Source organism: Chenopodium quinoa, unplaced genomic scaffold (assembly GCF_001683475.1).
Source record: "Chenopodium quinoa cultivar QQ74 unplaced genomic scaffold, ASM168347v1, whole genome shotgun sequence".
NCBI lineage: Eukaryota > Viridiplantae > Streptophyta > Magnoliopsida > Caryophyllales > Amaranthaceae > Chenopodium > Chenopodium quinoa.
Genome location: NW_018742733.1, coordinates 1301277 through 1326036, shown reverse-complemented (window position 1 = coordinate 1326036; position 24760 = coordinate 1301277). Strand labels below are relative to the sequence as shown.

Genomic DNA, 24760 nt, shown 5'->3' with positions numbered 1-24760 from the left:
AAATATCTACAAGCCAACAATAGTCAACGGTCAATACTAGGATTAAACTCCCAAATTCTAACAAACCAATAATCCATTATTCTACTGACCACTACTACTATATATATACTCCTCTCCTCTTTAGTTAAACACAACTAACTAAACCAAATTAAAGCACCAAAATTTTGTGCATTCTTACAAGTTAAAACTCAAGCTTTAATTCTCAATCTTTGTTGATTATTTTTTCCAAGAAAGAACCCTTGAACATCATAAAAATGTACAACGCAAACGATCCCAAAAAACCGCCAATGTCGAATGACCAAACGGGCCGTAAGAGAGATACTCCGGAGGATAATCCGATGATTACACACGAAAGGCCGTCGAAGGTAATACGTCGTCGAGAACATCATACAGCACCATTCGAACACGATGGCTCGGCCTCGGCAACACTACCGTTATTTGGAAGTGGCTCACCAATAACATTTGGTAATAATGATGGGTCCGCAACATCAGGAAGTAATAATGGCTCAAGAGGCTTGCCTTCGATTGATCTTAATGAACCGATTGATATTAATGCCGCGGTGTTTGGGAATTATGACTTGTCTAATGTTGGACGACAACTTGACCCCGTGGTGCTATGAAATAATCTTGATTCGTCGCCACCCGTTGAACGTTACGCCTCGGCATCGTCATATGGACAGCTTGACACACATGGAGATCTTGGGTCATCGATTGATCTTAATGAAGTTGCCTCGGACACACATGGACATCATCTTGGGTCGGCATCGTCATTTAGACAGCTAATTGCCACGGAATCGAATGGGCATCATCTTGGGTCGGGGATGTACGAAAATCTTGGGTCATCGAGCTTTGAAAATGTTGTTTCGTCGTCGTCGTCGGCTAATGCTAGACATCTTGGGTCGGGAATGTACGAGAATCTTGGGTCATCGTCCTTTGAAAATATTGTGTCATCATCGATTGAACGTTTTGGGTATGGGATTGGATATGGCGAGGCAAGAAGGAGTACTGCTGAAGCTTATTTTCAGGGAATGATGGAGCATCTCAACACATACTTGAGCACCCTAAGAAAGCACTAAGCTAGTTTACACACTTTATGTCTACCGTTTTAATCTTCTTTAGTAAGTTTAGTTTTTTTACAAATAATAAGATTAGAGATTCTTCTATGTAATATGCTCATTCGGGTATGGTGGTCTCATAAATTTGTTCGTTCGTTGTAGTATTTCATTCATTCGTATTAATAAATAAATTACTATTGAATTTAGTATCATACATTTATACATTTTAATATCTGTTTGTCATAACAAAAGTAACAATAACCCTCCTTAACAAAAATTGTCAAATTAGCCTTATAATTTCAATTTATTGTGTATTAATTAAATTTTTTTGGTGCAAATGTATTAATCAAAGTTAAACTTATTGAAAAATGGGTTAGGTTAGTTGTTTGTTTGATAGATGTTAAAATTGGCTTATGGTGTGATTTTAACTATTTATTGCAATTCAATGTTGATTGTATAACAAAGGTCATGCAATTTAAGTCAAATCACAGTCTTTCTAAGAGCTAATTAATCTTGGCTAACTCGGCTTGCTTAGGTAGAGTTTGAGCAATCAATTTCCAAACTAAACTAGCTCGACTTGATATGCTAAGTGATCAATCTATGTGAATTGAGTGCGGGACATGTTTATGGTTTGACCTAAGCTAAATGCAATATTTGGATTTATTTTAAACTTTTCTTGTCCCATCACCCCTTTATTGGGCTAGTTTGGACAATCGAACCAAACAAAAAACAATTAGGGTTTGTGAGCCCTAATTTCGAACAAATTTAATGCAATTTGCAAGAAAATTAATTGATTGAAAAAGAAATTGAAGCCGAAAAATTCTCGAACAAACAATAAAATGCGGAATTAAATCAAGAACTAACCAAGATTGGAAAAAAAATATCTAATAATTAGAAAGGTCTGATACCATGTTAAACTCAAGGAAATATGGAGAAAAATGACTTAAGCTTTGTATTGATATTAAACACATATATATACACAATACATTAGGAAACCTAGTAAGCCTAAAACTCCTAATAAGAAAAACTTGACATAAATACAATAATATTAACATAAACAAACCAAACCGACTCTAATAGACAACGTAATTTTAAATAGTTGAATCAAGCTAAAACATGCTACATACTACATACCTTTATTGACGCATGAGTGACTCAACCTACTTATGAACATACAATTTACTCTTTACCAATGGTCAATTCAACTTATTTAAGCAATCATTTGCTTATCATATTATTAATTATCAACTTATTTTAATCAATTTATTTTTGTTTAAGTTCATACTTCGTATTTGATAAATTATGAAATTTTCAATTTTTTGTTATACCCAATAGTGCGAAATAATGATAACTCAGTTGATACGAGTAATATTTTATATAGCGTACAATTACGGTTACAACTTAATTAAATATGAAAATCAGAGCTAATAAACCAAACATAACCTTACGAGTTAGAGTAATTTAGAATTTAGCTAGTGATGTAATGCTAATTATATTGCTAATGCACACAAAAAAAAAAAAAAAAAAAAAAAAAAAAAAAAAAAAAAAAACAAGCAAATCTCCGCGAAAATGGCGAGTCAATGAGGGGTCTTAATATTCTGACGCCCAATGTAATTATCCTTCCTTGTCATCTTCTATAAAAATTAAAAGCAAAATTAGTTATAACCCAAAAAAATTACCATAAATTTGACTAACTCGAAAATCCAATACATAAATAAAAAAATGTAATAATAATAATAATATCTATCTATCAATCAATTAATTAATTAATTAGTAATACAGAGTTTCTGAGGAGAAAGTCACAGAGAAAGAGAGAAGTTGGTTGAGGACATCCTCCCATTTTTGTTTGACGAAGTACAGCCCACCATATCAACCCCTTAACAAGAAACATCCCAGAAATTATACCCAATTTTAAAGAATCATTTTTCCCATTTATAAAAATCAATTTTTTTCCCAAAATATGTAACAAAATTGATTTTCCTTGATTTATTGCCTTGAATTTTGTGATATTACCCAACTCCTGATCTGGGTTCCCCTAATTTTGTGAACCATTTTGTGGGATTTGAAGTTTTTTTTGCTTCTGATTGTTGGGGATTCCAAGCTCAGGGTGTTGTTGGGTTCAATCAAATTTTGTTTCAGCAGAATTTTCTGATTTTGGGTGTAACAGATTATAATTTTCTGGATTTGGGGGTGTTGAAGATCAAATTTTTTTTAATATTAAATCTTGATTTGATTCATGATGATGTGGAGGGATCCCGGGCAACCTGCAGATTCTTACTATGAAGTCAGACCTGAAATTACAGATGCTCCAAAAACCAAGTTTAGGATCAAGGTTTGTTGGGTTTTTTTTATTTCTTATTTATTGGCATTTATTTTCAGTTAATTATTTATTGAAATTGCTGATTTAATGCTGATTTTTTTTCACATGGACATTGCTTTGTGCTGAAAATATGTGATTTTATCAATTGCAATGGTTGCATAGAATGATAGAATTGTGGGTGTTTGGGGAAAATGTAGAATGCTTCTCGTTGGTTTGCTTGGTTGATGTGCTTGGTCATTGAGCCGGTTTTCGGCTTTAAAATCTGTTTTGCTGGAGATATGATGATTGAATTGGTAGGATCTTATATGTACTGACTATTGAATCGGTCAGCTAACATGCTGTTCGTATCCTCCTGAACTTTGATAGTACTCGAATGAGGTTTGTGAATAGTACTCGAAGTCCGAACAAGGTTTGTGAATGGAACTTTGGTAGGCAACAGATGCATTTCAGTTAAATGCAATAGGCATTGTTGATTTTCTTCTTTGAACATGATTTGTGCTTGTGGACTGCTGTCTTTATGGGCTGCAAGGCTGTTTGGTTTAGAAAGAAGTTATGTATCAGGTGGACTTGTTTTTGATAATTGATAAATATGGTCTGTGTTAAATGTCAATTTTCTTTTTCAGGCTGGTAAAACACTGAGTGTAAGGAAATGGCAATCAGCTTTTACTGCAGATGGCGAACTTGATATAAGCAAAACACTTGGTAGGATACATCGCGGGGTAAGTTTGGCTGAAAAGCTTTCATCAACTTTATGTACTCTGCTATTCTACTGTTCTACTCTTAGTTGCATTTTTAGCCCTAAGACTTGAATTGCTTTCAAAGATTGATCTCATTCTAATAAATGACAAGGTCATCTGTAAGTATCTTTGAGGCCTGCTGTCTGTCATTATTGCATATCTTTACAAATTATGTTTCTTCTGAAAGCTAGTATTATGTGTATATCTAAATTAATAAGCCATAACTTGTAATCAAACATTCCCATTTCAATATGAAGAATTTAAAACTTGCAAACTGTTAGTTTCAGTCTAGTCACATGGATCCATACATATCACAAGTTCCCATGGGTTTAAAATGTCTCTTTAACTTGTTGGCAATAATTTATTTAACAGGAATTGAGGAGCCGATTATGATAATGAGACCTAGGTCATCCTATGTTTAGCTCTTTGGTCTTCATTTTTGAAGATTTTTGGTTTTTAGAAACATTAATGTAGATTAGGGAGTCTTATGTTTGAATATCTTCTTATCAGGGGGTACATCCATCAATTAGGGGAGAGGTTTGGGAGTTCTTGCTTGGATGTTTTGACCCAAAGAGCACATTCGATGATCGATCACAAAAACGGCAACGGAGAAGGTAGTCATTCGAACTATGTTTTTAAATTCACTTCTTCTAATTTGAATACTACATCACCGTCTCTTGAAGAAAGTAGGAACTAGCAAATCTGTTGTGGGTAAAGAATTGGTGGTTTAAGAGTTTTGGAAATACAACATTATTAAATTCTACTTTACTAGTGTTGTGGGTAGTGGCCGTGAATATACAGGCTATATTATCTAAGTACAGAAAATTATCAGATGTGATCGGCATGTTGCTCAATCAACTATATCAAATTCAGGCACAAGAATTACAATCTGGTTTTGATACTCTAGATGTGATATGAAACTATGTCATAGTGATTATAATTGATACAAATTGTTATGAATAATGTGTAATCCATTGCACATGCCTGATTTATTGCAATTGGTCCTCCTTATTGTCTGGCCTTGTGGAAACAAGGCTTCACTGTTTGTTTGGTTTTTGGTTCTGTCTTTGGAGTCTTATGATTTGGGCTCTTTTCTGACTGTCCCATGACTCCAGTCAATGCTTTAATTTATTAGTTGCAATGATCTTTCTAAACCTTGTGGAATCTACTTCAAAATTGTTGGCCTATTAGAACTCACTTTTGCTAAAGTCTGTGCTTCTATGATGTCAACAAGTGCTTCAATATCATAATGTGAAAATCTTTATGTATCTTCTAGTGTCTTGCTGCTCATGGCTTCATTACTACAATACTACCGCCTTGTGTGGCTTTGAATATACTGATGCAGCTACTTTTGCAGGCCGCTGAACTTGTAATATGTTTTGGTTTTCAGTTTTTCAGTTTCCAACATGTTATATAATAGTCTAAGCCCTTGATTGGTAGAGAGAGTTTTGGCCAATATTTTAGAGGAATGGGGTACTTTAAGAGATACCTTTAACTGCACGTTTGGTTAGTGGTCATAAATAGCGGGAATGGTAATTGATTTGAAAGTAAATTTGCTAGGAAATCTAATATTCATTACCATATCATTGGAACTCTACCTCCAAATGTGTGTTTTTCTACATAAATTTCCATTAGCACATGATACCACCTGTAAAAAAGATAATGAAATTTTGTGAAGAAAAAGATTTATTTGAGGAGGGACTAGCATTTGGGTATTGGCTTCACAAACTTACTTATAAAATCATTACCATTACCACTGTTAATTACCACCTACCAAACAGGCTGTAATACTTGTGCTACGTAATTGGTTGCATGGAAAGGGTCACTGTGGTCTGTGGATATATATGTCAGATTAGCAAGATATAATTTTGTGGATTTTCTGTTTACTTATCAGCCGATTATGTGCATTTACAGGGTGCAATATGCTCAGTGGAAAGAGGAGTGCCGTCTGATGTTTCCCCTTATTGGCAGTGGTAGATTTATAACAGCTCCCATAATTAATGATCGTGGGGAGCCTATTCAGGATCCTTTGGTTCTCTTAGAAGCAGGTCTAGGAGATGGTGCTGGTGCAGGAGCTTCCAGCAGTCAAGGAACGGACAATGTAACAAAGAATAATGGTCCCATGTCCAAGAAAGAAATTCAGTGGAAGCTCACTTTGCATCAAATAGGTCAGTGTTTGGATAAACTATACTAATTTGTGAGATATATGTCAAATTGTTGGGTCAACTGTCATAGTCACTGGCAGGGTATTTGCTATTCCAATCTTATTCAGAAAACATCCTCTAAGTGGTGTCTGTGGTAACTGCTGTGGGTTTGACGCTTCTAGAAATCTAGAATTACATTTGGATGAGAATTTTAGCTTTAAGTTTTCTCATACCTCATTACCTTGTAATTTCAGTTTATTCAGAGCTTTCTATGTGTTGCAAAATACAGGTTTACTAGTGGCATTGATTATATAGTTCCATGCACTCACCATTACTTGTACCCCTTCTGTTTCATACTAATAGGTAATTAGGCACCCATACCTTTTGAGGTCAAACCTTTCCAAAATATTTTTTGACAGTATGTTGATGAAAGCTTATAATTACAATTTTGATAGTGATCGCTGAACTCTGTTACATGTCTATTGATACAAATAATTTCTATTCTTATGAATATATACTGAGCGAAAAAGTTTTTTTCTTTTCCTTTCTTTTCTCTCTCTCTCTCTCTCTCTCTCTCTCTCTCTTTTGTTGGAGGGGGTAGGGGGGGGGGTGTCTGAAATCTGAATTCAGATGTTGTGTCAACTATTAACTCCATCAATTCTCTTCTGCGAATGATATGCAAGTATAATTTCTGCCTGTTTGATATTCTTAGAAGCATTGGTTGTGGTAATGTCATATGTACCTGAAAGTCATTCAGATTAGAAAGCCTTGCTTACTTTTATTCTAATTGAAAGATTTCTCCCTTGTCATCCTGAAGTTTTGTTACCAGTATTATCTGCATTGCTTTCATCCCTGCTGCGGGTTAGCTCAGATGACATGTTGTGTTCCAAATGAAAAAGATTTTTTTTTCTTTTTCCATTTTCTGCCTTAGCGTTGGAAAAACTTCTCTTTAGCTTGATAAAATTTTAGGGTTCGTTTGGCATCGCTGTGGTTTTCTGTTTTTTGGTTTTTTGTTTTTTAAAAGTATATTATATATGTCACATAATGAATCAAAAAATATTTAGACATATTAAAATCATGATAATTTTGAAAACTGACAACAGAAAAGTGGAAACACCTTTTTCTTGTTTCCTGTTTTTGGTTTTTAGTTTTCAAAAAAAAAGGAAACTGAAAACAAAAAATGATGCCAAACTTTTTTGTTTTTCCTATGATTGTCGTAATTACTGGATAAATATTTTAATGGCAGGTCTTGACGTGAAACGCACTGACAGGGCTCTTGTCTTCTATGAGAAGCAAGAAAATCTAGCTAAACTTTGGGATATATTGGCTATTTATGCCTGGATAGATGGAGATGTTGGGTACTGCCAAGGTCAGTTATCATTTAACCCCCTTTTGTTTGAGCCTTGTTAATTTCAGATTAAGCATTATAGCTTTATGTTAAACTAGGTTCTTGTTAATAGTTTTATGTGGTGGCTAGACCTACATTGAAAAAGCCATTTTTAATCAGAAAGTTGGTTGGTAAAATTGCTTAAGCTGGATGAGTGAGAGAAGGATCTTCTGGATAAGTTGATGGAAAAAAAAATAAAAATAAAAAATAAAAGTTAAAAATAAAAAATCTTTGCATACCCTTTAAAAAATCTTTTTGCATACCTTGGAATGAGTTGTTTCTTATTGCTCCATTGTTTTTGAGATAAATGTCGATGATCTATCCATGAGCAATTGTCATAGTTTGACCTGAAGCTGTGTTATCTGCCATACCTCTTAAAATTATCACTATGGATTCGTGTACACTCATATCCAAGAGACTTATCGTACTCCTACTATTTCCAAATTTATGCATCGCTTATTTCAAATTTGGCCTTTTCTAAATAAGAGCAGCACTTCTACATATGGTATGATCCTACCATACTTTAGCATTTTTATAACCAGTTGCCCACTTTTACATTTTCGTATACTTTTCATGCCCCCATGTGCTCTAATGCCCTCACATTCTATTTTTCATACTCCACCCACAAATTCACATAATATTATGTGTAATACAAGTGATGCATCTATTTAGAATGGCAGTGTGTAGACTGAGTACTATATTGAGGGTTTTGGGGTGTTAGGTTGGTTTGGAATGAGAGCCAATCACATGTATGCTTTATTTATCTTACAGGATTAAATGATACCATCACAGGTAGTAAGAGGGCTGAGAATGATGAGAGGTGCTAAATACTTGTGTATCTTGTATTTGTGTAAAAGGTTTAGTAATTGAAATATATGATTTGGTTTTCTATTTTTGATGTGGAGGTGGGTGGAAAATTTTTATTAATAACCACCGTGTACCTATCAATGGGAAAAACCCTGTCCTGAAACAAAGTAATATACAACTGAAGCAGGGCATACCCTGTGAGCACGACACATAGTACACAACAGACAACACTTATCTTACATAAATTCTTTAAATCTGAGGACTAATAGAGTAACGCTTTGTTTGGATACCAAAGAAGGAAGGAAAGGAAGGGGAGGGAAAAAGGAGGAAGGGAAGGGAAAAGAAAGGGAGGGGGAGGTGAGCTCCATTTTCCCTCCAAATCTCTCCAAATTTGGAGGGATTATGCTTATTAAAGAGAGAGGGAAAATGGATCTCTCCCTCTCCTTTCTCTTCCTTCCCCCAATCCTTTACCCAAACAAGAGAGTTTGTCCCCCTCCCTTTCTCTTCCCTTCTTTTCCTTCCATTTCTTTCTATCCAAACAAAGAGTAATAGTCATGTGCCTGTTAGCTGTTCATTCTGAAGTATTGTTTATCTGAGTGCAGGAATGAGTGATCTTTGCTCTCCAATGATAATTCTCCTTGACAACGAAGCTGATGCCTTTTGGTGCTTTGAACGCCTTATGCGCAGATTGGTACCTTTTCTTCTGCTGTGTAGTGTTTGATCAATTTGTACTTGCTAAAACTGCAGAAAATTATTTTATTCTGACAATATGTCCAATCAGAAATCTGACACTCTAGTGTTCGGAATCTCTGGTTGAATTATCACTCTTTTCTCCTATCTTCCACCACTCCCCACCCCCTCCGCTCAAAAAAAAAAAAAAAAGAAGTTAAAATATTAAGAAAACATTTGTTTTTCATTTTCGAGTCTATGTGTTTTTCATTTCATTTGTCATGATATATTTGGTGCAGTTGCTTACAAATGTTCTGTAATTTGAAATTTTAAAGCGAGGAAATTTCAGATCCACTGGCAGATCTGTTGGGGTAGAGGCACAACTTAGTAACCTAGCAACAATTACGCAAGTTATTGATCCGAAACTTCATCAGCATTTAGGTACTGATTTTTTAAAAATTTTGTTATATTATATCTTCATTCATTAAACCAACACATTTGTTTTTTCTTTTTCAAAGTGGATTGTTTCAATTGTTGCCAAGTTTATATTGACAATATTTATTGTTAGCCCTTCTTCATTTCTCATGTAGAGAAATCTCAATTTATTGAAAATAAGGATGTGTAGAGGAATAACTCCCTAAATTAAAATTATTCAATGTTGTTTTGTTGTTTGAAAGTTTAATTTGCTCTCAGATTTTAAATTATGTTTTTTTTCCATTATAAATGCTTTGATGAAATGATTCCCAATGGTGATTGCGTGACATTAACTCCCTTTTGGTTTTGGAGAACAGAAACACTTGGTGGAGGTGACTATCTTTTTGCCATTCGAATGCTCATGGTTTTGTTTCGACGAGAATTTTCTTTTGGTGACTCTCTGTACCTTTGGGAGGTATGAATGAAACATCTTAAACTCTTTATTTCTTCATGGTCTGAGCTTACTTAGTGGAGTATACTAACCCACTAAATACCTCAAATGTTATGAATTATGATATCTTCACTGGATTCCTAAAGTAAAATCTGTTGTAACTTGTTAATAATATAATATGATGGTTTATTGGTACTTTTCCTTGTGATTGAGCACTTACTTTCTTGATTTCTCACATAAAGATACTAGAGAGAAGATATCATTTCCTTTTACCCATAATATTTTGTGTACATTAGTGGTAAAGAATTTAGTACTTTGTTTCTTCAAACCACACTGTAAACTCTACCTCAAATCTTAAGATATCGAAATTTCCTTTTTTAAGGTCATAATGTATATAAAGTATGAGCATGTTTGTATTTTCTTATACGTAGTATAATAATTCCGCTGTACCAGTGGCACCTAAATGTATGCTCATTATGTTGATGTGATCTGAAATGTTAATACTGAGTGTGAATTTATTCTCCGGAAATTGTTAGATTTTCTTGGTTGTGCTCCTTATGTACATTCCACAAGAAATCAAAACCCCTTTCCATTGCTTTCTAAAAATTTTCCTTGTATCCTTTACTCAATGATCTAATAAGTTGACTCTTTGGAAGCTCCAAATGCTTAGAATCAAGTATGAATTTAGAGCCTCCTTCTTTTCCTTCTCTTCATAGGAACAAGAAACTTTGAGCTATAGGTTATAACAACCAAAAAGAAATTCTGAGTCACTTCTTTATTGAATCAGGTAACTCCTGGATATGAACATGAGAAAAGCATATGAAGTTGTCCATCTTAATACTTGGTCTGACATCCCTCCTGCCCATAAAAGACTTAACTAGCTAAGCTATTTAGTCTATGATTCCCATGTATGTACTTCAAATGGAGTTGATTCTTCTTTGATTGAGTAGGGGAGGTGGATAGTGTATGTATGTGCCATGTTCCAAGCAACAACACTGGGACTCCAGAAAAAACGAGATACAAGTGTTCAGAGGTGTAGGTAGCCCTACCTCAATCCAACACACGCTTTCCACATCCCTTAATAGTCAATAGGAAAGGAGAGAGTAACAAAACACACAAACATATAATAAACTACTGGAAAGTCAATACTTTTCACCAAGCAAAACCCCCAAATGTCTATTGTTCACCTGCAGTTTGATTTTAGTGTTACAGTGATCAAGGCCTTTGAATCCTCCCAACACCATAGAAACAAATATTTGATTCAAAACATGGTAATGCAGACTAGACTTTATGTTGGAGCCTTGGAGGACTGGAATTCTTCGATTATTGTTGTCAAAATTTGACTTAGTAAACAGACGAACAGTTGTTTTAAGAATATATAACCTGCATAATTCTTTTTTTTTTTTTTTTTTTTTTTTTATTACTATTATTATATACACCTGCATAATTCATTTGCATACTGAGGAACCTAGTTCTATCGAATACATGAGTTCTTGCTTGAAAGGAGGAGAATCATATGCAGTTCTCTAATTTTCCAGAGATGTTCCAGTCTTGTATGTACAAGGGCTTTGTAGTTTTTGTCATTTCAGACTCTTGCCTTAACAAGTTAGTGGGAAGGAACAGAGAAACTTGTGGAGAGTGACAATAACATTGGGCTAGCTTCATGTCTTTTTATGTGTTATTTAACCATGAATTATCTTGTTTAGTTTAGGAATTTTTACTCTGATTTTTCAAAAAAAATTATTATATTTTTATTAATGTATATGCACATGTATGTATCCATGTACACGTTGGCTCTCTTTCTTACCAAAAATAATAAAAATCAACGAATCGTTTGTGGGATAAAGTAGAAAACATCGTATAGATTTATTGCACTTATTCACTGCATGCCTGCAGCATTATTACCCCATACTCTTGCAGTTTTGGTCTTGCTTTCTCACTTTATGTTTTCGAAGTCAAAAACTTTGTTATGTACTTTCCTAGTGTAATTATTCAACTGAAGATTAATGCTGCTGTTTTCCCTTTTATTATTTGTTTTAATTTCATATTTTTACATTTTCTTAGTAACTGAAACAGCTCTGATAAATTCAACTTTGTGTGAATTTGGTGGACAGATGATGTGGGCTTTAGAATACGATCCTGATCTTTTCTTAGTTTATGAAGAGCCCGATTCTGCTACTGAAAGTTCTGAGGGATCTAAAGGAAAACCGAAATCCATTCGCCATTACGGAAAGTATGAAAGAGAAATTTTGAGAAGTGGAGCAAAGGAAGACGCACCCCTCCCCATTTCTGTCTTCCTTGTTGCCAGTGTATTGAAAGAGAAGGGCCCAAAACTACTTAAGGAAGCTCGTGGTCTGGATGATGTTGTAAAGGTTTGTCTCAAGTCCTCAGAGTACTTTATGCAGTGGTAACCATTGTTGGCTTTAAGTGTCACTGTAAATTTACCAGCAAAATAAAGAAAGTATATTTTCTTAATTACATTGATAACTTAATATTGGATTATTGTCATTGATATTGGAAAGAAAGTTTCTTTGCAATTGTTTAATTGTTCAAACTGGAAAACATTAAATCATGCAGCAAGTTAGTACAGAAAAGCTGTAAGATGCTGACTCCATTATAGTATATGTGTTTTCAATCGTTCTTCCTGCTCATTTTCTTCGTCTTACATTTTCAGATTTTGAACGACATAGCTGGAGATCTGGATGCCAAGAAAGCTTGTGTCAATGCATTGAAGCTACATAAAAAGTATTTAAAACAGGTAGCTTTATTTCCTTGAAAACTCTTAGGTGTTGGATGGAGTAAAAGATGAAGAAGTATAAGAAAAAAGTGGATAAACTATGAGAGTAAATGGGAAGGTGTAAATACTGTGGGATATGGGCAGGTAAGATGGTTAAAGCCTTAAAGGTGTTCGCCAAAATTAGAACAAAGTAAAATTGGGTAGAACAAAATACGACATTAAAGATATAGTGTGATAACTGATAAGGAAACAAAATTAAAAGATTTGGTTTGGTCTAAAACATTATGGTTTGATTTGATTGTGTTTGCTTCTAAATAATAATGAGTAATATACATTTGAAATGGGATGAAGATTGAAGAGAACGTAAAGCAAACAGTGTTAACTCAGTGTTATGTTGAGATAAGAATCAGTGTTATGAAGAGAACATAAAGCAAACATTATGGTTGTATAGTCAAAGATGGATCAAGAGTCACCTCACAGCCTATCTACTTCAAAAGTTACCGCAATTCAACTAAAAGTCGTCATGTAGCTAGTTAAGTCATCTTTACAATTTCACAGTCACTCCTCAAGCCCAAGATACATCCTAACATACATACACACTTACCCTAGTAGTTCTGCATGAATAACAGCTTTGTAACTGTAAGGGCATGTCAATGTCATTGTTGAGAAATTTGTACCCAACAATGGGGATCTTGGTTGTATTTTTTGGTTTGCGTTCCGTGGAGAGACACTTAGAAAGGCCCTAGGCCAAGAGCTGCTAATTTCACTTTGGATGCATCCATGGCTTAGCAATTTAGTTGAATTCATTTTATAGATTGAGCTCCATCTTTGTATGCTGTTGTTGGAATGAGTTTATGTTGATCAATATATTTATGTATAGTTCTGTGTCATTTTCAGGCAAAGAAGGTATAGCACGAAAAATAGAGAAAGTTTTGTCAGTCGAGATTCAACCAATCAATACGGTGTATATCTTTTTGGGTGTACGGCAAAGAATTGTATCATAGAAATCTCTTGGCCAATTCAGCATTAATCCACATGTAATTTATAAAGGATTGATGCTTGTTGTACATCTTAAACATTCTTTGTACCAATTTTGCAAAATTTATGAATATATACAACCCACTGCTTGTGGGTTGCAACTTTGATTGTAAAAGTTCTTCAATATCGATCAATGGAGTTTTAATTCAAGTTCTTATCTTCTTCCTTTCTTTGTTTTTCTTTCCACTGTACTTCTAGCTGTCACAAATATTCTACATAATTTGCAATTGTTGTACATTTCAGCAATAATTTCATCGTAGAAAAAATATACATTGCATACAAAAAGTAAAATTGTTGCTTGTTTCCAAAAAAAAAATAAAAAAAATAAAAAATAAAATAAAAAAGTAAAATTGTTTCTGGGAGGTATAACATCACATTTATCATTACTTTCACACATTCAACTTATATGTTTATGTCTTGTTTTATTGTTGTTTTTGTTCCATCAATCCTAACACATCCAGCACTACCAAGTGAACTATTACAATGATCAAATTCTTATAATCCATATTAAAATTTTACACTTTTTTTAAAAAAAATATAGAATATTCTTTAGTTTTTACCCTTTTATTTTTATGGGCCAGTTTAAAAAAAAAAAAAAAAGTAAATCAAAGTTGTAAATGCTGTGAGGTAAAAGGGATAAGACGGAAAATGAGGTGTGGCTAGTATAATGCACAATGATAATAACATTATGAAACATATTCAAACTATTATAGCGATCGAGTGATACATGATTTATAAATTAAATTTATTAATTATTAATCCCATTGGAAAAAAAAATCCATTAATTACAAGGTAATTTACCTTGTATCATTGGCCAATTGACCATATTGGTATAAAAGTTAACACCCTTATGACAGATTGGTATAAAAGTTATTGCCGGCGACATATTGGTATAAAAATTAACATGTGGCGACATATTGGTATATAAGTCAACAAATTGCGACATTTACCCCTATTTTCTCGTCGGAGGATATGCGTATGATACACGCGCTTAATTTTAGTGCTAATAACTTTTATTTGACATTTTGTTTTTTGTACTTTTCTCTACTTTTTATATTAATTTAAAAAATTATGAAGTAAAAATCCCAAAAAAAAAAGTTGAAAGCCCAAAAGTGATGAGAAAGAAGCTAGGGGAAACGAATAGGAAAGCTTGAGCAAAGGATATAAGGTTGAATGTATTGAGGGCGATGGTCATTGAAGCATCACAAGGGTAGATTCTTCTTCTTCTTCTTTTTTTTTTTTAAAAAAAAAAACACTCATATATATATTTTTTCTTATTATATTGTTGATTTACAAAATTGTGGGTATAATACAAATGAAGTAATAATGAAAGTTAGCGTTTACTAGTAATTGGTTTTGAAATTAAATAACTAATATTGAGATTTTGTTTATTGTTTATTAGTTCTTTGGGGTTTTATCGTTTGATTGATTCATCAAAGTTATTGTATTGGAAGGGAAGAGGGAAAAATTATTATTTGGTGCTGAATAAGTATATTATGATAATAAATAAGATTGCAAAAGTAATTAAAACAAAATTTTGAAGTATACAACACGCTCTTTCATCCGAAGAAAAAATAGGGGTAAATGTCACAATTTGTTAATTTATTTACCAATATGTCGACACATGTTAATTTTTATACCAATATGTCGCCGGCAATAATTTATATACCAATATGTCATAAGGGTGTTAACTAATATACCAATATGGTCAATTGGCCTTGTATCATTCGTACATGAACAAGATCATATTACTCATATAGTAGGAAATGGAGCAATCCCTAGTGGAGAAACCAAACAGAATAGTGTAACAATATATAATTTTATAATATAGATAGGATTGTATATACTACGTCATATTAAATTATTTTGTACACATCGTGTCAAAATTTGACCTTGTCTTTCTTTTTTCAAGAAATTTTAATTACATATTGTTGATAATCTTAGGGCTCTAACGTAAAAACTTACACTTCAATAAAGTTTTCATATAATATGGAAATTTTTTCACTTCTTTGTAGTGTAGTTTTAGAAAAATTACTTGACTATGAATTGGGAGAGTAATGTACGTTCAAAAATTAGAAAAGTTGCACAAAAGCATGGAATATTTTCAAGACAACAAAGACTACAAGTTGGACTATTTAGAGACCATCAAACGGTCTTTATGATAACTAACAAATTTTCAACTTTATAGCATCATATCCCCTTCTTTCTCTTTACCAAAAAATTATAAACCAATAATAACCAAATTCCCTCCGAAAAGTTAGTTAAAAACTAGAGGAACATAAAAGGCTTAACTAAAATTTGACATTACAAGAATCCCAAGTGTCATATCCCTCCTTTTCTTCCTAGAAAAACCAATTCATCACCTTCATTTGGGGGGTTTCCTTTGAACTCCCCATTTTCACTATTTTCACCTCCCCCTAATTTTCTAACCCTATTTGTCCTTCCGGTGAGGTGTCGGCCTACGGTACACCATTCTCTCTTACTTTTTCCGTTACATTTTCTTTTTCTCTCATTTCATTGACGTCAAGGAATAAAATAATAAGAAATATATAATAGAACGAAAAGAGAAAAAAAAATCTTATATACACCCCCTAGGAGGCTTCATAGGAGGTGATAAGGCGATGAAAACGAGCCTTAGATCTTCCACGAAAATACCATGGAAGATACCATTATTTTTGGCGATTGTTATTATTGTGTTATGTTCATTAGTTGAGGTATGTAGAGCCCAAGACAAAGACGTCGATGAGTTTGGTGACCCTACAACAGGGTCCAATACCTTTGGAGGAGACTCCGGTGGCTCAGGAGGAGCCACCGGACCTCCAAAGATCCCCAAAGAAGTCAAAAGTTGTGATGGAATCTACATCTCCTATGACTTCTTAGGGCGCGAGAAGGAGTACCCCCATGTCAAGAACACAACAGCCCAATCATGGGCATTTAAGTCCCAATTGCAGCTTGTGAACATGGGTAATACCGAGCTTAAAACATGGAAGGTCTTCATCGGGTTTCAACATAGGGAGCTTTTGGTTTCGGTTGATGGAGCTGTTTTGGTGGATGGGGATGAGTTTCCGGCCCAAGTTGGTAACAATGGTACAACTATTGGAGGGTATCCACAAGCCGATCTCAAGACTGCTATTGATACAGCCGGGGATTTAACACAAATCGCGGTTAAGGTTGGCCTTAAGGGTACTCAATTTGGTGTTAAGCCTCCTGGAACACCAATGCCTAAGACAGTTAAGCTTCAAAATGATGGTTTTAAGTGCCCTGCTCCTTCTAAACGAAGTAAGTTACATTATGTTGCATTTTTATTAAATGAGAATGCAATTTTTGCAATATATGTCACATTTTATGAAATCATGTACAACTATACATTAAAATTGCAATGTAAAAGTGCACAACTATACATTGGAAATATATTAGAGGAAATCATACTAGCCCACATATCAATAATTCAATGCATCAAAATATAATTGTCTTATATTTTAAAGCTATTTACCTTAATTTTATAGTCATATTGCTATCCTTATTTCTATATTATTAGTGTATACTATTATATTTTTCTCAAGAATTAATGTTACATGTATAAAATAAGCTAGAAAATCATAGAGCAATAGAATGATAAGTTTGATTTATTTCACCAATAAGGTCTACAATATGAAAGATTACACTTTCCTTCAAAAATAGATGTAAGGCTTTAAAAAATTTCAGTACTTGTTCATGTTATAAACTAATAATGTCTTATAATGTGCTTCTACAGAGAGCAACATTTACTTGTGTTGTCGAAAGGACAAGAAATTCAAGGTAAACAACAAGCTGAAGTACTCAAGAAAGAAAACCGGTGATCTTAACATAATGTACGACGTCTTACAAACCAATGGTAACAACTACTTGGCACAAGTAACAATGGAGAACGATCACCCACTAGGCCGTCTAGACCACTGGAATCTAACATGGGAGTGGATGAGAGGCGAGTTTATCTCCACAATGCGAGGCGCCTTCACCCACCTTAAGGACCCGGCTCAGTGCATCTACGGTCCTGCAGGCCAATACTACCAAGACATGGACTTCACCCAAGTCATGAACTGTGAGAGGAAGCCTATTATGTCTGACTTGCCCGCCGAAAAGAAGGATGATGAGAAGGTTGGGAAACTGCCATTTTGCTGTAGGAATGGCACTGTGTTGCCTAAGACTATGAATGAGAGCGAATCGAAGTCAGTTTTTCAGTTGCAAGTGTTCAAGATTCCTCCTGATATGAACCGTACTGCTCTGTATCCACCACAAAATTGGAAACTCACTGGTGTTCTTAACCCTGACTACAAGTGTGGACCTCCTATGCGCGTCGAACCTTCAGAGTTTCCGGATCCTACTGGATTACAGGTACTTCAATTACAATACAACTGTGTATATCAAAGAAGTGTTATATACCTCCGTTTCTTTTTAGTTGCAACAAAAGAATTTTGTATGTCTCACAAATAATACCTCTCTGTTGCAACTAAAAAGAATCGGAGGTAGTAATAGCTAGAAATTAAAATGTCTTAGCAAGCTGAATGTTTTTAATTGTATCTAAAATTTGCATCCTAAGAAGTTTAATGGACATTGACTCTAATAACATCTCTAATTACTCTAATGTTTTGTAGGCGATGGTTTTGGCAGTAGCAAGCTGGCAAGTGGTATGCAACATAACTCGTCCAAAGGCGAAGCAAAATAGATGTTGTGCGTCATTCTCAACTTACTACAATGACTCAGTAGTGCCATGCAGAACATGCGCCTGTGGATGTAACAATCTTCCAGAAGAGGACCAGTGCAGCACAAAAGCCCCTGCAATGCTCCTTCCACCTGAGGCACTACTTGTGCCCTTTGAAAACCGGAGTGTCAAAGCGGTGGCGTGGTCAAAGATCAAGCACTATCATATCAATGATCCAATGCCCTGCCCCGACAACTGTGGAGTCAGCATCAACTGGCACGTTGATGCTGACTACAAAAACGGGTGGACTGCGCGTATGACCCTCTTCAACTGGGGTAGCAACGCCTTCGAGGATTGGTTTGTGGGGATTCAGATGGGGAAAGCATCAGAAGGGTTCGATAAAGCCTACTCTTTCAACGGAACATTGTTAAAGGACTTAAATAACACCATATTTGTACAAGGATTGAAGGGGTTGAATTACCTTATCGCCGAGACAAATGGGACTAAGCCTCGTGACCCAAGGGTGCCTGGGAAGCAGCAGTCTGTTCTTTCCTTCAACAAGAGACTAACTTGGCATCTGAACATCCCTGAAGGCGACGGGTTCCCGAAAAAGCTGCTCTTCAACGGGGAAGAATGTGCACTGCCTAGTTTCATTCCTGCCAAGAGTGGAGGCATTCGAATAAACTCGAAGAATTCTATCATTACTTTTATCTTCACTTGCATCATCACATTGTTTTTGGTAAGATAACTTCAGATGGGTTTCAATTTACTTCATGGATTGGAACAATTACTCGAAAATGTATGTTGATCGATGTTTGAGTAATATCATTATCCACTTCAACCAAGAGAAAGCTAGCATATACATATGTATATATATGCAGGGGAAAATGTTTTGTGAAGTTGGATTTCTGTAAGTCATACAAGTAATTAAGTGGAGTGGTAAATGTTTTAGGTGAATGAGATTGATAACTCTTTTAATGTTTGTAAGTAATTTGATTTAATTTCTACATGTAACACAAAAATTGCAACAGAAAAAAAATGGAGGAAAAACACATTGCACCTTGAAATTTTTGTAATAAGGGTAGATATATTATGTTACAATTTGCTCCTCTTAGTTACTTTTGTTGCCTTACAGGATGGATTTTGTACATTTTCGCCTGCAGGCTGCAGCTGTAATTGCTTGCATCTAAAATGGACTAGTGTAACCCTTTTTGGTATCAATTAGTAGTTAATTATTATCTTAACTGCTAGTTATAAACACGAAGTATATTCAACCAACAAAGTACTACATTTTAATCGGTACTACATGACTTCTTGTTGGTACCTAGATGAAACTGATTATCGATTAACCTTCAAAAGAAGAATGGTGCAACTATTTAATAACGGAGGAAGTATTATTTATACTAGTTCATCTTGAATACAGATCACTATAGGTATAAGTTTTCCCACCTCTATCAATTCTTTCTTTCTAAGCATGAAAAAATTACAAGTTTCAAAATTAACTCATCCCATAAAACCAAAATTGCGGTTTTGGCTAGAAATCTTTCCTATAAATCTGTTCTATTAATTGCAATGAATTCTTTTCTGGAAAATCGCCAGAATTACTTTATTGGACAATGATTCTAAATATTTCTCTCCTCGTCACGCTGGTCCCTTTTATATCTCTCCCCTCTCCTAGTCTCCTAAGGTAGCGCATATGTATAAAGGTATGTTGTTAACTGAAACCATAGTCTGTCGTACATGTGGAGCAGTTGTTGATGTTTGAGCTGGATGAGTTCAAGAACTTTGAAGTCGCAATCAAAGTAATTTGATATCTGTTGGATAAAAAAAATTTAGAAAAAAAAAGGAAGAAGATAACTCATAGCACCTTGAAAATCGGTAACATAATGATAAACTTGTGTTCCTACCAGTTTTGAAGCTTGAAGATGATTTGTGTGTGTGCGAGAGTGTGTTGGTAGAAAAGGTAACAAAGAGTAAATGATTTAGACGAGATTCAATTTAGGTCTTTTTTTTTTGGATAAGAGCCACAAGGCAATTAATTATCATTGAAGGATAAGCAATACTCTGCTGCAACTACATCAGAAATAGATACAGTACCTTCCCCAACCCACACTCCAGTAGAAAACTCAAGAGGAGCAAGGTGAGCCATTACATGTGCTGCCTTATTAGCCTCTCTAAAAACATGAACAAACTGAACAGAATGAAAGGTAGATACTAAAGCATAAATTTCATTCAGGTCTTTATCAACACTGTAAACACTTATTTTTACCTTCTTTCATTTATTTGTTTTTATGCCCAAAAAAAAAAAATCTAAGAGATTATAAGTAATAACAAGACTTAAAAGAAAGAAGATGGGGCAAGCAGCCAAGCAGTAAGTTTATCAAGCGGTATTATAGTACATTCAAGTGTAAAGTAAGGCTGTTTTTAACTAAAGCCCTTTTCTTTTCTTTTCAAACCTATCACTCCCCTTCCCTCTTCTTTTTCCCAGTGTAAATGTAGCCCAGTTTCATACCTGTGTCATGTGAATCACATAAAAACTACAGACAAGCAAAACTAAACACATAAACGAAGCAAGTTGGTAACGTACTTTCTTTCATATTTCCTGCTGCTCTTCTGCTATCATTGTAAGTCGGGCAATATGATTTTTCCATAAACTAAGTGCATAATCAAACAGCTAAAATCTCATCTACACTGGTGATTTCCTCATACTGGACTTTGGGCTCCAAGTCAATGAACTGGTTGGATTTGCTCGCCAAATGTGAGATGCTAACCCTGCCTTCTCGCTTTATATAATCAGCAACAGCTTTCATTTCTTCAAGTGAGATATATATGTACTTTCCCCTATCGTCCATGACTCCTGAAAGTCTTCCTGCAATTTTAGACCAAAACAACAAAGCACCAATCTTTTCATTTAGAAAATTGCACCACAAAGTAGTATTTCAAATTTCTATAATCCAGCCTATCAAAAAATAAAAAATATAAAATTCTATAATCCAGACAATTCACAATTTCAGAATTATCATATATTTTCCCTGAAGGGTTGAACTAAATGCAGCATAGTACTCCAAGAAACTGCCAGGATCATCTCAGTCAAGAAAAGTATCAGCTGTCAATACTCCAATATTATCTTGACAAACAAAACTATAGTAAAGTCTGATAAAAAGCTTAAAGAAGAGCACTAGCAGGGTAGAAGGGGAGTAGGGGGACCAAAGACCATACATGATGAAATACTACAAAATGGCTCGTATGAAATACTACAAAAGACCAGAGACCATACATGATGAATTACAGGGTAGAAGGGAATAGGGGGACCAAAGACCATACAAAATGATTCAGCCTCCATTCTAATAAACTATTAATCAAATCCCAAAGAAAATCCATATATAAAGCGGAAATAAAAGAAGATAATGATTCTAAGACGTACCCATATTTTCTAGAGCTGTGATACGATTGATACACTCCTGTATTGAACACAAGTGACTGAGTGAGCACATTAGCAAATTGAACATTAAATACCAATAGATACAAACAAATCGAAACTAGATAACAGATGGATACCCTAGTAAAACAAGGAATGCATGTATGAAAGATATAGTATATACTATATAGAACGTAATACTTTGACTCTTTATTTCACCTCAATAACCAGTGTCAAATTCTTAAAACTCCGACATGGATAAGGACACTGGATACTTAATTTTGGACTGGAAAGAAGGAATTTTTTTTAAAAAAAAAAAAAAAAAAAAAAAAGCAGACTCTAACACTTGAACACCTCACGTGTCCCACACAAGTACCCGAATCCAAGTAACATTGATATAGACAATCAAATGGTTACAAAAGGTTTAACTTGTGTTCAAACAATACTTGACTGTTCTAACAACTCTATGCTCGTAACTGAAGGAGTAAGAAACTATTCATAATTTTGTCATTTCAGTTAAGTAGCTGTGTTCTATTTTTGCTACTTTCCTTCTTCCATATGCCTAGAAGTGGAGAGTTGATTGATGTACCTGAGTCCTCAACCTAAACTCTGCAGCCAGGTCTTCCAGGGGTACACACTTCTGCTTCTGTAAAAAGGAACATAATATTAATAATGCTATGAAATGAAAGTATAAATACAGGCATATAGCTGTTAATAATAGATTGCATTCTTACAACACATGTTTTAAGATAACTAAACAAATCAACTGACAATCATTTGTGTAGCAACAAACAGACCATGACATCAAATGTTGCAAAAATGAGAAAACAGAAAAAGGGAAACATGGACAACGCTTAAAAAGGCACCAATTCAGAAATAATTTTCAGAGAGATGGATCTTCAAACTGCAATTAACTAGTCAAAATTTTATTTAGGAACTCAGACCTACAGCACCTACCTTAATGTATTCCACAAAGTCAGAAAGTAGATCCTGGTTCTCTTGAGCCTCATTTTCTGTGGTGCCTTCAGCATCAATTGAGAATGCCCCTTTCCACTTTTCAAACTCTAATGCAGCGGCAGCTTCTTCCTTAGCTTGCCGAGCCTTAGCTTCCTCTTCCTAAAAAAATGTGGAGTCACATTATTCAATAAGTAACCAACTCAGAAACAATCCAAATTGTTCAAGCAAAGCAAAGCATACCATTCGTCGCTCTTCTGCTTCACGTTCCTCATCTTTTCTTCTTCGCGATTCTGCATAACGATCTTGCTTGGCTAGCCTTGAGTCACGTGAAGCTTGTTCAGCCTTCAAGAAAGATAACAGTAAGAAAAAATGAACAAAGCAGAGATGAATGTATCAGTATTTTGATAGATAACTGAACAATACCAGATAATCAACAGATACTACAGTAATTCCTAGCGATCAAGGAAAATTGTCACAACCCTAAAATTCCTCCATTATTTTTAGTTGGTAAGAAAACATCATATTCCAGCAATATAGAGAAACAGACAAAGGTTGTAGCTCATACGAATGATATGTGATTGGTTAGGTAACAAAGGTCATATGTGTACAACAGAAAGCATGTTAGAATAAGAAAATGATTCTGAAGACACGACATATATACCAGTATATACTGATATACATAGTACATGAGGGAGTAAGTCACCTGTCTTTGTGCTTCACGTTCTTGTCGTTTCTTATCTTTTTTCCTTCCTCCCCGAGCTTCATTCTCAACCTCAGCATCTTCATCATCACTCTCATCACCTAATTCTGCGTATAGGTCATATATGAACCACAACATAGGCCATCACAAGTACTTACAATCACAAATAATAGAGTAGCAAATCACAGAAAACTTTTGTTGCACAATATGGAAACTTTACATAAATATAAACAGACTAATTCCTTAAAACTGGCCACATAACCTATTAATAACAAGTCTAACAACATACAAAGTTTAACCATATCACATAAACCTTGATCAGAAGAAAACCAACCTTCAACAGCTGCTGCAGCTGTAGATGTACTAGCCCTGGCTGCTGGCCTACGACGCATACGACGAGCCCCAGTAGCGCGAACCACATTTTCCCTTTGAGGAACCTGAAACATTTGCAATCCACCATCTTATTTTCACAAACATTCCCCCCCCCCCTTTCTCCAACACCCGCTAGACCTCAACTAATTTTAGAACTGCAAATACTTTTATAGTACATAATCACTCCAAATCATATCAAAATCAACTTCGCAGTCTCGCAAAGAGGTAACTTCCATGTTTTTTTTCGGGCGACTAAACATGTTGTATACAATAAAAGGCTCAGAGATTGAATGACCTGATTACCTGAGGCTCTTCTTCATGCCTATCGGCAGCTTTAGAATCCTGACGACGTTTCCATAAAAACAACGGAACTAAACCAAATATAAGTAGCATCGAAAGCACAGCTACCAAAATATCATCCATCTTTCAATTCTACAAACTGCCCAACAAAAATTACAATCACCCCATCAACAATTATTCAATATTTTGCTCAAACAATGCAAAATATCACAAATTCATTACAATATATAAAAGGGTTTATGATTTAACTTATTTTTTCGAGATTTAAGTCATCAATTGTTGAATTGTTCGGATAGATTAGGGGAATTGAATCGTTCGGCAATGATGAAAATTGACAATAATCGGAAATTCAATAGGAATTACCTGGAATTGGATTGAGAACTGGAAAAATTGAGTGATCGAATTACCAATTTGAGAGTCAAAGCCGTTTTCTTCAAAGTGTCGAGCTTATGTGCTTGAGCAGTATTTTTCAGACGGTTGAGGTCCGTGAAAGGCATCAAGCAAAACGACGTTGGGAGCAATTGTTGGGTTGCTACTTGCTAGGCTTGGCATAGTTGATCCAAACCGATTACC

At 34.7% G+C, this 24760-nt stretch overlaps 3 protein-coding genes across 5 annotated transcripts; 2 read left to right on the top strand and 1 right to left on the bottom strand.

Moving 5' to 3' along the window:
* Nucleotides 1-2801: 2801 nt before the first annotated feature.
* On the top strand, nt 2802-13925 carry LOC110723756 (TBC1 domain family member 15-like). The gene is made up of 11 exons (XM_021903124.1): nt 2802-3387; nt 3999-4094; nt 4623-4726; nt 6027-6280; nt 7503-7625; nt 9053-9141; nt 9455-9560; nt 9911-10008; nt 12099-12356; nt 12659-12742; nt 13619-13925. Exons 1-11 carry the CDS (start codon nt 3292-3294, stop codon nt 13631-13633), a joined length of 1323 nt encoding a protein of 440 aa, XP_021758816.1. The 5' UTR covers nt 2802-3291; the 3' UTR covers nt 13634-13925.
* A 1934-nt stretch (nt 13926-15859) lies between these two features.
* On the top strand, nt 15860-19641 carry LOC110723754 (COBRA-like protein 10). The gene is made up of 3 exons (XM_021903121.1): nt 15860-17038; nt 17514-18133; nt 18394-19641. The coding sequence occupies exons 1-3, from the start codon at nt 16381-16383 to the stop codon at nt 19186-19188; spliced, it is 2073 nt and encodes a 690-aa protein (XP_021758813.1). The 5' UTR covers nt 15860-16380; the 3' UTR covers nt 19189-19641.
* Nucleotides 19642-19815: 174 nt separating this feature from the next.
* LOC110723755 (DDRGK domain-containing protein 1-like) lies at nt 19816-24735 on the bottom strand. Of its 3 annotated transcripts, none has more exons than XR_002511756.1 (10): nt 24551-24735; nt 24191-24326; nt 23850-23952; nt 23519-23622; nt 23056-23157; nt 22816-22974; nt 22448-22504; nt 21865-21901; nt 21028-21309; nt 19816-20254 (listed from the first exon to the last, which is right to left on the bottom strand). XR_002511756.1 is itself a non-coding variant. In XM_021903122.1 (9 exons), the coding sequence occupies exons 2-9, from the start codon at nt 24308-24310 to the stop codon at nt 21107-21109; spliced, it is 885 nt and encodes a 294-aa protein (XP_021758814.1). In that variant the 5' UTR covers nt 24311-24326; nt 24551-24735; the 3' UTR covers nt 20784-21106. The 3 variants fall into 3 exon arrangements, 1 of the variants encoding a protein (XP_021758814.1); XR_002511755.1 differs by lacking the exon at nt 19816-20254 and adding an exon at nt 20784-20952; XM_021903122.1 differs by lacking the exon at nt 19816-20254 and having other exon boundaries at nt 20784-21309.
* Between the last annotated feature and the right edge of the window lie 25 nt (nt 24736-24760).

Bases quoted from the DNA above. Each gene is read 5' to 3' on its own strand.
- LOC110723756 (XM_021903124.1), top strand. From the start codon at position 3,292: ATGATGATGTGGAGGGATCCCGGGCAACCTGCAGATTCTTACTATGAA. The intron at 3,388-3,998 runs GTTTGTTGGGTT...TTTCTTTTTCAG, and splicing joins AAACCAAGTTTAGGATCAAG to GCTGGTAAAACACTGAGTGT. The intron at 10,009-12,098 runs GTATGAATGAAA...TTTGGTGGACAG, and splicing joins ACTCTCTGTACCTTTGGGAG to ATGATGTGGGCTTTAGAATA.
- LOC110723754 (XM_021903121.1), top strand. From the start codon at position 16,381: ATGAAAACGAGCCTTAGATCTTCCACGAAAATACCATGGAAGATACCA. The intron at 17,039-17,513 runs GTAAGTTACATT...GTGCTTCTACAG, and splicing joins CCCTGCTCCTTCTAAACGAA to AGAGCAACATTTACTTGTGT. The intron at 18,134-18,393 runs GTACTTCAATTA...AATGTTTTGTAG, and splicing joins CGGATCCTACTGGATTACAG to GCGATGGTTTTGGCAGTAGC.
- LOC110723755 (XM_021903122.1), bottom strand. From the start codon at position 24,310: ATGGATGATATTTTGGTAGCTGTGCTTTCGATGCTACTTATATTTGGT. The intron at 23,953-24,190 runs GTAATCAGGTCA...CAAATGTTTCAG, and splicing joins GGCATGAAGAAGAGCCTCAG to GTTCCTCAAAGGGAAAATGT. The intron at 21,902-22,447 runs GTACATCAATCA...TGTTCAATACAG, and splicing joins AGTTTAGGTTGAGGACTCAG to GAGTGTATCAATCGTATCAC.